The sequence below is a fragment of the Copidosoma floridanum genome, unplaced genomic scaffold, assembly GCF_036245765.1.
Source record: "Copidosoma floridanum isolate Cflo_tuat_1 unplaced genomic scaffold, Cflo_Japanese_pri ptg000007l, whole genome shotgun sequence".
Taxonomy (NCBI): Eukaryota; Metazoa; Arthropoda; class Insecta; order Hymenoptera; family Encyrtidae; genus Copidosoma; species Copidosoma floridanum.
In genome coordinates, this window is record NW_028321884.1 from 12049123 (window position 1) to 12062922 (window position 13800).

The 13800-nt window shown below is 34.7% G+C and overlaps 2 protein-coding genes across 2 annotated transcripts in view; one reads left to right on the forward strand and one right to left on the reverse strand.

The window, feature by feature from the left end:
• LOC106636435 (uncharacterized) overlaps positions 1-13800 on the forward strand; it is a 250834-nt gene that overhangs the window by 108495 nt on the left and 128539 nt on the right. The gene's annotated exons all lie outside the window — the stretch shown is intronic.
• Positions 10392-10978, reverse strand: LOC106636487 (leech-derived tryptase inhibitor C-like). Its single transcript, XM_014348883.2, has 3 exons — positions 10909-10978; positions 10646-10801; positions 10392-10461 (listed from the first exon to the last, which is right to left on the reverse strand). Exons 1-3 carry the CDS (start codon positions 10940-10942, stop codon positions 10424-10426), a joined length of 228 nt encoding a protein of 75 aa, XP_014204369.2. The 5' UTR covers positions 10943-10978; the 3' UTR covers positions 10392-10423.

A 13800-nucleotide genomic window follows, 5' to 3' on the forward strand; every position in this document is an offset into this window, starting at 1 on the left:
TATTTTTTTCTTTCCAAGTGCATGTTCTTTTTTTTCACCATAGGATATCTTGAGTTTCAGCCACGTTTCAACATCGATAAACTTATGATTTTAAGTAAAAAATTACTCAAAAGTCGATCGAAAGTAGGTGCTTGAATCATCAGAAATAGGTACACTTTTACTTTGCGTGTCTTTGTGACGGTGAGAAACGAGCATTATCTACCTATGCAAGCACGAAACAGACAAAAAGTCCTACAAAGTAAGACACAAATGCAAAATCACCGCAATTGTGGAAATAGTACCAAAAAAGCTTCGTCCAACGACCCAAAAGGACCATTTTCACCGCCCAGAGCGTAAAGTCGAGAACCTGTGCCAAGAGCAACTCTGTGTGTGTGTGTGCCTATACCTTACAGGCAAAGCATATCGGATGCGCCCAGCGATACATCGCGTCCACACAACTGGTTCACGGATATCTAAATCGGCATCGCTGGCTCGACGAAAAAAAGCCTCCAACCCCGTAAAAAACAGGGTAAACGGGCCAATATAAGATCGTTGGTGCGCGTGGCGCTAAACTGCGTCCATCGGTTGGTTGATCCTCGACGTTATTAGCGCAGTCACCCCCCTGTGCAACGAAGGTACACGTATGAGGGAGGCTTTGCTCCTTATCTCTCGACACTTTGTTTCTCGCGTGTCTTGTCCCCATACAATATAAGTGCGAGCAGCACACGTACACGAAACTTTCCCATCAGTGGGCACATAGGTATATACCAGCCCTTCTCTCCCGAACTTCTGGGGGACGGGGATTACTTTCCCATTAGCGAGACGGAAGGCTCCCCCCCCCCCTTACTCCTATCTCGATTTTTCGCTCTCGAGATGCGCCGCGTGCAATCTCTTTTCACCCATCCTCGGCCCCCGCTGTGCTTTTTTTCCTTCCCTGTATATACTCCTCTTCATCCCTTCGCCGCGGAGACGCCATGCACACGCTGCGGAGATTCATTCCGGCACATCAGACGCCGTAAATTAGGCTTCTCTCTCCCTGCTGCCTACCGTGTGTTTTATCCCCGTGTCCCCCCGACCCTTGCACTGCGGTCGCGTGCAGCAAGAAGCTCCCCTCCCCGCACAGGACGGAAGGAGGAACAGAAACAGGAAAAACGGGCCAAGACGCGCTCTTTTGTCTGTTCTCCATTCCTCCCCGCTGTTTTTTTTTTCTTTTTCTTTTTTGCCTCTCTTCTCTTTTCGTCATCAAGCGCGCGTCGTTTGCCCCCCTTTCTTTCTTCATTTTCTACAGTTTTTTTTTTTTTTTTTTTTTTTTTTTTTTACAGTTGCGCATGTAATACGCACGCGTCGCTGGGTTATGGTTTTCCAGCTCGAGTGCCTAACGATGATAAGAGCCGGCTTCCTCGTGCTCTTTGAGCTTTTTTTCCCGTCTGCGTGTATACATGCATCAAAGACAGCGAGCGTGTCTCTTTTTTTGTTTTTCGCGCGGTGGAAAGTGACGTCCCCCCCCCTGCTTTTGAGCGCACATTGGACCATTAGGGGCCTTTTGCTCTTCTGCTGTTTACAAGTGTATACTAAAATTTTTTTTGTTTCCCATCGATAGTCTCTTGTGGCTGTGGGAGTAGTGCTGAAAACCGTAATCAATTGTTCAGCTGGAAGGACGTCCTTGTCAAGGATCAAAAGATTCATAAGCAATTATCGCCCAGTCGCCAAACAAACGGGACCCCTTGCCTCGTGTACCTGTGGCCCGAGTGTCTTAATAACCCAAACTCAATCTTAGCACGCGATCCCCTAGTTTGGGTAAAGCAAGATCGAAGGCGTCGCTAACTCGATTCAGCGGGTGCTAAGAGCCCCGAGCGTCAGCGGCTTACTACCCCCCCCCCCCCCGCCCACCCACCCACCCCCCTCCTGTCCGATGGACCGAGCTATTTATTTATTCATCTTCCCCGAAAGCTCACCCGGTTAGGGAGAGAGGGACTTTCTGTTTTGGGTTACTCGGAGGGATGGCGCGCGCTTTGTTGCGTGTACGGGCTCTCGAGTCGTTGGGAAAGTTAACGCGATTGTGGGAGTCAAGGATCAGATGGAGGGATGGGAGGTTAATCCAGGATCGCACGTACTTGCGTTGGTTGACGCGTTAGGAAAAAGAGATAGGTGTATAGGAGGTACCGCGGGGCGCTTTGTCTCGTCGTTTCTGCGTGGGTTACTTTTCTAGATAACGGCCTGTAAGGTGGGTACATTTTTCGACAACCATCGGGAAGGCCTCACCTTCGGGTGATTTTCTTCCATTTTTCACGAATTTTTTTTTTACTTTATCTTCAAAGTAATTGTTTAATTATTTACGAATTTTTACTTAGTCTTCATCGCATGATCTATTTTGTTGGTAAATTTCTTAATATTTTCCAACCTATTCATTCAAATTTCATCCCAATGTAATGACCTACCGTAAACTACCTTACCGATTGTTCAGAATTATACCAGGACTATATAATTGAAGCATTTTGCTGTATGCAAGGCAGGGAAAGCCGAAGAGGGTTCGTTACAGAATATAATAGTTGGACAGTTTCAATGCGGTATTTTAAATCTGTACAGTCATAAAGATTTAGGAAAAATCTGCAAATTTATATTTAAAAGGGTCTTTATACAAGTAAAATATTCAGCTTTCATAACCTCAAACTTGGAAAGTGGTGGTATTTTCCCTTTTTATGGCTTCGAAACTTGGCTCAAAAACCATAGATATGTATTTATAAGCCAAAAATATGATTCTATTAACTGATTGATTATTGACAATAGTATCTATGTAATGTAGGGTTAAACAAAAAACTGGCTTATTTTAATTTTTACCTATTTTTCTGCATTAATAATCCAAAATTATGTGCTATGTGTCGGAAAAGAAAGGCGTGCATATTATAAGTACATTTTAAATTTTACGACATTCAATGCATTTTGAATTTCCATTTCACGTGCTACCACGAGAGAAATTTAAAATGCAAATACATTTTCAGAACAATAAAACAAACGTCTGACGCATATTTCACTACACCAACATTTGTGGTATTGCCACGAATGGAAATTCCATTTTTGCACGGCTAATTCAACTCGCACTCATTTTATATACGTAGCAAATTTACATATTTGCCAGCTCATTATCTCTCCATTCTATACATCATGCAAATTGATCACCACCACTACTGGCACCAGTAGCAGCAATACCAGAGTATCTGCACTAGACACACAACACTATACTCCATCCGCGCCAAGTGGTCAGTTCGAACCTCCACCCCTTGCCCATATAAACGCGCAAAAAGAGAGAAAGGGAGAAACTGGCGGTGCTCGCAAATTGCGTTAATTATTTCTGCGCTCAAATTAATTTCGCGTCTTCTCTCTCTGTTCCCATCTATGTATAACCACGCGCGTGCTTTCGGAAGCTCGCCCGCCCACGAGTACACACTCGCTCCCTCTCCACCCCTCTGTCGCTATTTCTTTCGTCCCTATTTTTTTTTTTTTTTTTTTTTTACATGATGTACGTTTTCGCTTTGTGTGGTGCTTCGTATATATGGCTCCGCGTGCTCAATTTCGGCTCTCGTTATTCTCCTCTACGCTCCTCGTCGCGGTGGCGACTCTAGTTTCCACTTTTGGACTCTTTGCCGGCTTTTGGCCTTCAATGTGCACCGACGTTGCTGCGGTTTTGAAATTCATAACCGGCTCTTGGGATAATGCTCGTGAAGACCATCCGATAAACCGAGCTTTCTTGTGTACATTGCGATGGTTTTATCTCATTTTGGATTACTGGAGAGCTTTAACTTTTTTTTTTTTTAATTTATTCAAAAGCTTCGTATATAATTTCCATTATTTTATTCAATCGGTGCCAGAATGAGAAGGTTTATCAGCATATCAGCTATAGATTCATCAAATTAAATTGATTCATGTGATGATGATAAGAATAGCGGTTGAATACATTACTTACAACACGCACTTATTTTCAATGAGATACTGAACTAGATTGTTAAACTAAGTTTTACCATTGTTAGTAAATAATCACTTACGTCTATGTCTTTGATGTTGCAAGTATTTAAATCACTTTCAAGTTACACTTCCAACACTGACTTTCAGAAATTTCAATTATAAAAGTTGAGCTTCATCAATCCATTTTATTATTATTTGTTTTTTTTTAATTAATTTGACAGCATACAAAAATGTATCAGCCAGAAATTGTCGTTATACTTTTGAGTTATCGTAGTTGAAAAAAAAAAAAAAAAAATCAGTACCGTCACTGCGTGCTAGTAGATATATTTGGTCTTATAATAAAAAATCGTGATTAAAGTCTTGGAAAGTAAGTTAATGTTAAACAATAATAAATATTGTACGTGACAGTTTTTCTGTCAACACAATAAAACATCTAATTTGCTTTACCGAATTTTTTTCCTTGTATAGAGTCATTAATAACAACAAAATCAAACACAATGGAAGAAAATATACGAAATACGACGCTAAGTATATGAATATTAACGATTTTTTAACTATGTACACTTAAATGTGAAAATTTTTTTCATTTATTTGAGTTACAAAGAGCAATCTCTCATTTCAGTCACATCCAAAAAATCAACAAAGTGTTTTGTTGTTATTTTATCAAGATAAAAATTTTTATCGCCTTATAAAACTAAAGTAGCCTCAAACGTTACATAAAATCCTGACGGTTTGACAAATTCTCAGTTTTAATTAATTGTTACTCTATCAAGAAATATCGCTACAACATTCAAAATGGCCAAACTGCACTCTATTGTTATTTTAGGGAGTAAGTTTTTATGACTTTTTTTGTTAAAGTTATAAAAAATTACCAAATAATTAATACACTATTAATTTACTTTATAGTTATTTTGATGTGCTTCGTGTTGTCGATCCAAGCTCAGAACAAAAGAACGTGTGAACAGAGATGTTCACCTTCTGCTCTTTATAAACCTGTCTGTGGTACCAACGGACGTACATATCAGAATGCCAGACAGTTGAATTGTTTAAATAAGTGTAACAATACAAGTAAGTTTATTTTACTAGCTCATATTACAACATTAAGTAAGTTACAAGGCCATAGATAAAAATGTAAAAATATATTTCAACATCATTTTTATGTTGATGTATAGAGCATCCAATGTCATGTTGGGTCAATGTGTTGTAATCAATGACAATTAAATTAAGATGTTTTCTATTTTATAAAATTAGCAATTTAGCATCTGGCCAAATTCTGTAATAGACATATCGAGTTCTGAATGACAATTTTGTTAAATAATTTGTGTTTTTTATTTCAGATATCAAGATAGCTCATGAAAATGGCTGTAAAAAGTGAGGTAAAAAATAATATTTTGGATTTTATTCTAAATAAAATACGTGTGACCCTTAGTGTCTAAATATGCTTGATTGTAAAAAATTGTTCAAATACGTGATAAATTAAAATGTACTTATAAATAAAGAATATCATTTACTTCCTTACTGAGCTCAATATTTATTTATTATTTAAATTTTCAGTGTTTTTATGTTATACCTGTTACATTTATTTAAATATGATAACCCTGATTTTACCTTATTGATTTTTTCTTTCACCCCCCCCCCCAAAAAAAAAATACTTCTAAAATCTTTTTTCTCTCTAACTACTTTTCTGAGTTTAAAAAAAGCATCTTGTGAAAAAAATCTCGACTGTAAGAGTATTCCGTAAACGTCGATTTTTCCTTTCGAAAAATGTAGCATTTGGATTTTATTGTATAATATAATAGTCTTTTATTAACTTAGTTACTTGTTTTATTTTTACTACTGTAAAATTTAATTTTGGATGAAAATTTAAATTTGAAAAAAAAAATCGATTAATTTGGTAACAATCAAAATATTCAAATGTATTTACATTTAAGAAACAAAAATATAGTTGGAAAGCATATTTTTTAAACTGGAAATTTTCGTAAATAAACTAGAAGTTGCACGTAAACACCATTTTAGTTTCAATAAACAGATTGGGTCTTTATCAGAGCATTTCACCAAAACGTCGAGAGTGTGCTGTATACTTGTTCTTCAGAATTATCGAAAAAACCAAACCACTATTACTAAGATTATCGAAAGATACAAATACTTGTAGAACAATTATCTGCTTGACCATGCGTGTCGCGTAGTTTAATCTGCACTCTTTCACTACTTTTTATTCCACACATTGTCCAATAAATTTATTGTGTTTCCAAGCCTTTAGTACAAAATGAACATTTAGCAGGAAGTGATGCTTTGTTGTCTTTCTGACGCTTACATCGTCTATGATTAAACTATACGCACCAAACGAACTTTCAGCCCAGCAAGATAAAAAATCTTTCAGGAAAACATTTGCTCGTTATTATCTTCTGGTATTTACTTGATGCCTGGGTTAAAGTGAGAGTGCCATATTTCAGTCGCGAGTGAAAAATCAGAGAACTGTTTCCTTGTTATAATGATTAAATGAAAATTTTCCTGATTCATCAAGTATACCGACGCGTAGTATATAAGCTTGACGTTTCTCAAGTTTATCTGTCATAGTTTTTGCTTCTTAGAGAGACCACTGCAATATCCAACATGGTCAAGGTGCAAGCTGTCGCTACTTTAGGAAGTAAGAGATGAAATTTTCTTTTTCGATCTAATCCATAAAATATTATTCACCAATTCATTGATACACATTAATATCATTTTATAGTTATCTTAGTGTGCTTCGTGTTGTCGAGCGAGGCTCAGAACGACGAGCTGTGCTCTTGTATAACAAGCGATCTCATTCAACCCATATGCGGTACTGACAATCGAACATACAGAAATGTGGGTCAATTAAATTGTTTTAATCGGTGCGACAACACAGGTCCAGGTAAATTTTATAAGCTGTTTTAACAATTATCATAAAATAGATAAAAAAAAAGACTAACAATATTTTATGGACATTTTTATTGGCCTCTGCATCATGAATATTGACGTTTACGATAAGTTATTTTTTATCGAGTATACAAATATACTTGATCTCTTGCTTACGTATATAAATATACTTGATCACTTGATTACGTTTAATAATGTATAGCAATAAACGTGTTGGATTTAAAAAAACAAATGATTGGATTTATTGGTTTCTGTTTCTATTTGCAGTCGTCGACAAAGCATATGATGGAGAATGTAAGTAGATATTGATCTCATGATGACCAAAATATATATGCGAACTATCATATCAACGTGTATTAAAGAAGATATGTAACAAAGCATGGTAAATTAAAAACTTTTTTTAAATAGTAAGAACTTGATTCGTGTTTATTTTTTAACAAACCATACATTACCTGTTATGTCATCTACCTATTGCTCACCTACACGAGTCATTTTCCGCGTCCAATAATTTCATTTTCAGCTGAAATAAATCTCTTACACGTTTAAAATTACGTCTCTGCATACTTACATTACTTTCTTGAGTTAAAAGAAGTATTCTGATAAAATGTTGATGTGTGTAAAATAAATCATACTTTGTTTTTTTTTTAATTTTTACTAAAATGTATATTATCTTAACTTTTTTACTAATTCTAAGATCTATTACTTAAAAAAATGCGTTGTGATGGATTAAAAAATACAACCCATTGCAGGTCGTAAGCTTCTTGTAGGCAAAAACATATTGTGAATATTGTTGTAAAGTTTTATTCCATAGTATTGATATTGAAACCGTAGATATCTTTCTTCAAATGATTTAAAAATTTTACTTATTCTTTGTAGATTCGACTTTACATTTTAAAGTGGTTAATCTCTTTTTAGTACACATATAAAGTTAACACACAACTAAAGGTACCTCTTGCGTTAATCAATGAACGAGAGAACCAAATGAAATTTTGAAAGGTTATTCGTACAGTGTTGATACACCACTGGAAAATCGAGTTGTAACGTAAGCGCTTATAGAAATAAACAAGTTTTACACCGAAAATAGCACAATATTTTATTCTTAATACAAACTATAGACACCAAAATTAGACCTAAGTTCATAATTTGGGAGATTACGACGTTCAAAAAAGCACTTGGCCATTCTCTTTAGTTTTTTCTCTTAGTCAGTTTTAGCTCTGTTCAATTAGATACTCATTTTTAAATATTAATTTATTATACGGATAGCAACAATAAAAACTAACTAATACACGTGACCCGAGATGATATCAAGTTATGTTTCATTGTCTATTATGCACAATTGCAGCCGAAATAGTTCCAAAAGCTGCTTTTATTTCTCATTGTGATGCTATTCAAATTGCAAGTAACAAGTCACTTGTGAATAGTTAAAAGACATTTACTTCTTTATTCTAGTGTACGAAAATATACAATTAATCGTTTTATAGCTATTACATACCTTCGGAGTCACGCATGAGCCACCTTAAATATTATTATTGGTGACCAGTCATGTTTCGGTTTTTTTTAAAATCTATTCTTTGAATTCACTTGTGAGACAATCATGGACAGTAGTTTTTATGAAATTTATGTTCAGTTACTATTGAATCCAAAATATTCCTTTGAACAAGGTCCTTGGTGAGATATTTTAACATCTACAAAAATAAAAAGGGCCATTACGTACAGTTCGTAATTTTCATGGATTTACACAAGTTATATTGGTTGTGTGTCATCAAACGTATCAAATTACTAATAAATTCTTTTTATGTAATAGCAATGTAATAAAAAAAAGTGTAATCAACATAATATAAACATCATTACGGAAATTCGATGCTACAATAGCTGTGGTTTACTCTCGTCTAACATTATACTATTATTAAAAAAGTCATAAAACAAACTTACTTTTTTGATTGCAATAATTGAAGCAGTGCAATTTTAGAACGTTACGAAATGTACGGCCATTAGCGCAGATAGGGTCATCGATTTCGCTATCTTTGCATCGGCATGGTATTCCTCTCATAGCTTCGCTCGACAACAAGAAACAGATTAAGACCGCTAAAATATAAATTAATTGTGAAATAATTTTCAAACTTGCGCTGAACGACAGACTTTTGATTTACTTACTACCAAAAAGCATGATGTTCCACACTTTGGCCATAGCAAAATGATTATATTAATTGTCGCAAGAAAAACGAATCAACTTGTATTGATGAGTTGAAAAAAATGTCCGGTTTATATATAACAAGTAAGTTTCTTACGCAATATAATGGACGATTTCTTTACGATAAATAAAAACGAAACACTTAAATAAATACACACAGCTGATGATAATAATGTTTTGAGTGTAGGGGACCAATTGTTCCATAATTTATTTGAAATTGAATTAAGTTGTCCCTCATTACCTCAAGATCATAAAAATCTTTGTGGTTTTAAATTGCACTAATTCTTATAATTCATTGATCTGTATTTTTTTTAACGTGAATATTTAATATTTTTTGTTTATGTTTTATGTCATATTACTCTTATCAATCAGAAATTATAGTTCCCTTTTCATAAAGAAACTTAATGAGATCCGATCTGCCGGAAATGATAAATTAATTTTTTTTTATGCATCTGAAAATGGAACAACGACATGATGATCGTAAGACAAATTTAGGTAAACATTATGGGTTAAATCAAATTTAAATTTATTATTTATTTATACTGTTTTTAGCTCGACCTCCAGTTTGGTTGATCAATAACAAAATATCGTACACGAAAGGGCAATAATATAGAAAATCTAAGATTACACGTACATTTTTTTTTGATACATATGATGTCCAATTCATTCATTCGAGTTTATCAAAAATTATTTTTTAATTGAAGATTCATTTTTCTTTTAATTTGAAATTTGTAATCTAATTATTTTTAAATTCTCATTAATTATTTACACACATAAGTTAAAAGGGTATTATAGCGATACTATCCACCTCAAAAGTTAGTTTCAGTTTGAAGAATTTTTATAGTACCAATATTCTGTATAAATCATGTAAATAGTCTTACATTATAGCATAAAATTATAAAAAGTTGTAGAAAAATTGATAATACCCACTTTAAAACCAAATTTATGCACAATCTTTTCTTTTAGGTCGTACTATATGGATACATATACATCATCAAGTTTGAACTGTGAATTAAATGAATTAAATAAATTTTCTTAAAAAATGCTAATTTCAAAATTTTTTTATTTCAAGAACAGTATGACTATTTTGAATTTGTGAAAAAATTAAGTCTTGCTGTAAAAAATGAGCTTATAATAGTGAACGCGCACACCTTACTATTTTAATATCATATTCTATTCTTTTAGTGCTGAGTATCAAAGTAATCTCTATGTATTTTGGTGTTCGGTAATACAAATATAAGCGTAACATAAGACATTGTAAAGTTTTATACGAAAAAATTTTTAAGCTTTTGTACATCAAATACATTTATTAACTTTTTAAGTTACATTTCCAAATCATCACGCAGACAATGTTATGCTTTCCGTATGATTTCGTTCTCCATAGAATCCAAATTGTTAATTCCTACAACGTCCTTCGTGAGCTACTCTGACTTCTACAAAAAATAAATTAATAAACGTCGTTAGATATAACTAAATTGCCATTTCATTTCTTTGTACAATAAATATATATCTTTAATTATTATCTGTTGAAGAAAGTGTAACCAATGCATTGGTTGCAGTCTAATTTCGTCTAATTTTACATACTTATCATTAGAACAAAGTATAAAATCAACTTACTCTTGTTGTTGCACTTATTGTAGCAACCTAATTGTCCGGAATTGCCGTATGTACGTCCATCAGTACCGCAGACAGGTTTATAAAGAGTAATAGCTGCGCAATCGCACGGTTTTTTCCTCTGAGCTTCGCTTGACAGCACGAAGCACAACATGATGACTGTAAAGTTCATGCATCCATATGACGTAAAATTTTTACTATTAATTATTACATTAACAAAAGCATTCATCGAAAAAATTTTTTTATACCTTTTCTTTTGTACTTACCACCTAAAATTACGATGCTTTGTAGCTTGACCATGGTGAAATGACTGTGAGTTTCTCAGTAGAGTAGCGAAACAGCACTGATTGATAGAGTGGAAGAGTGGTGGGTTTTTATATGTTATGCGAGCTTACTTTGTGAGTCAGGGGAAAATTTTTGACTCGATGAAATAACAAGGAAAAAGCTGTTTGATATTTTAAACTAATGTGGTCGGAACGTTGCTACGTCAATTGATGAAAAAAAACTTTCCTTGTTCAAAAACTCTTTTGTCTATACTTTTTCCAGCTCAGATTGTTAGTAATAGTATTCTACACATACGAAAAATTGTACATAAATCTAAGGTCCCGTGGAAAAATCCCCTGTCACTAAAAAATATTTTTTTTCACATAATATGAAGTTACTATCTGACAGCTTCTAAATCCTGATTTTTCGTACGTAAAATTTCACCTCAATAGTCGTATAGCATCTGTTTATAAACGTTGCGTTAATTACGACAAGTTTCTCTAAAAGTTTTATACTTTTCATTTCATTTTAATCAATTAATAAGTATACCTTCTTAGGGGGGTTTCAATGATCGGAAGATTTTAAAATCTTTTTAAAAGCTAAGTTCAATGAATAGTCATGCACAAGCGGAATTTCCAGTCAAAACATTTGTTTGAATCACCACCTACGCACACGCGTACAAGTAGACAAATATTTCAAAAATACACACTTTATTTGATCGACATAAAGTGAGATCAATATAGAAAATGAGGTAAGATTAACACAGGAGAAAAAATACTTACTTGAATCCATGACTAATACAATGCAATTTCGTCGGAAAGTTTTTAAAATTCTGGAAATATCGAAAAAAAAAAATTTATTACCTTAATCTCACAATACTGCACATAAATTGTTGCATTGCACCATGTTCACATAATATACCGAACTTGGTAAAATTCTGGCAAGCACAATAAATTTTTAAGTACTAAGCAAATCGCACTTTACTAAACGAGTAATGATTCATTACTTCTCTTTTTGATTACTCTACATCTCGGGAGTATTGAATCGAGAGATATTTTCCATTCCTACATGTATTTATATTTTTACGACAAACTTGTAAAACGTACTGTGTAACATTATTTAATCACTTGAGCTATACGAGGACGTTTTTTCCTCCTTTGCAGTATAATAACCACAACTACCATCCACCATTGACTTTCCGTCGAAATCACTTTATCAATAAAACAGCCTCCCAATTTCTCAAAAACACTCTCCCTACAACAGCCAACCACACCGAAGCAAATTTTAATTAAAACTCCCGCATAATCTCAAATCCGTACGAATAATGGCGATCCTCGCGTATACGTGTACATTCTCTCACGCTTCGCCCATAAAACAGAGCCGCACACCCACGACCGCCTATTCCCACCCCCACCCCCTACCCCACACGTGTATGCACATACCTCCGCGTGCGTACACCCAAGCCTGCAGCGCGTGTACTTACACGCACCTAAGCCCGAATATTCCACCCACACCCGCCCCGGCGAACTTTGGCGCTTAATACGCACCCTTATTAATATTTATCAGCTGCGAGCCACCGACGCCCATGTACGTACAACTGCACGCGCGTATGGCTGCTCCCGCGATAGTCTGGCTCCAATCAAAGGGGTGTCTTGCGATGTACACGCACGCCGGTGCCGGAGGATCGTCGCTGTGGTGCGTCTCGCGAGACGCTCTCGTGTAATCGAAATTAAAAGCGAGATGGGTACGGTGGGCGAGGAGGGGTCCCCTTATTCGTCAGCGTTAGCGAGTTACTTTGCGCGTATGAGGAGGAAGAGCTAATGGGCCGCGACTTTGACGAAGCTGAGAAAGTTACCTTTTACGGAACGGCTCGTGTCATTTGTTTATGCGAACGTGTACTTGGATCTAGTTTACAACTTTTTTGTGGATCAGGAGGTGTACTTTGGCGTAATTTGATTTGCAGGGGCTGTTACTCCGCACTTGCCGTGGACCGCTATTTGTTTTAATTACAATACTATGGGCTGTTCACAGGTACGAGGGAGCACTACTACAGAGTTTTATTTGTTTATTCATTTGGAATTGTAATGTTGGAAGTATTGATAAAGAATTTCAGTTGAAAGTAGTTTGTTGATCGGCTTGTTTTTTTTTCTTTTTTCTTTCTTTCTTTTTTTTCTGGCGAAATTTACTATTTTCTCATGTTTTTGGTTTTTTGATAATCATACCATCACAATAACATGAAAAATAAGAATTGTATTTCCTGTCAATTTGATAATCTCTGCAAAACCTATTGTTCCATCATTATCAGTTTTGTTTTTTTGTTTGTTTGTTTGTTTTTTTTTGTGTGTATGAATATTTGGTACTTGGAAACTAAAAAAAAAAAATTTATTTTCCCAAAACATAATATGTTATTGTGACTTGTGACCCAAAATACAAAAAAATATAGAAGTATAAGAAAAAGTAGTAGGCATGCTTTTGTTTTGCATCAGCTTTTCATGTGGAATGGAAAAATAAATTTTATAAGTTTAACTGTACTTAATCAATTTATACAGTAGGTTTTATTTGTCTGATGCATGATGGTTTTAAATTCCCGATGAGGTTTCAGGTTTTTCTTGAGATTTGTATTAGATCGATTATATTATTTATAAATTTTTCAACTCATTAGTAATTATCTATTAATGCACATCATTCAATAGAGAATGGAGACCATAAAATTATGAAGCTCAAGAGACCCAATCACATCACAACTAGCATTTATCAACCAACACGCTCGTGCTATTAAATTACGGTAAAAATTGTCTGTCTTCCTCAGCCTCGAAAATTGAACTCATCAGTAAAACAGCACCACACAATCACCCTTAAGTACTCGATAACGTGCCTTCCGTGATTTTAATTAC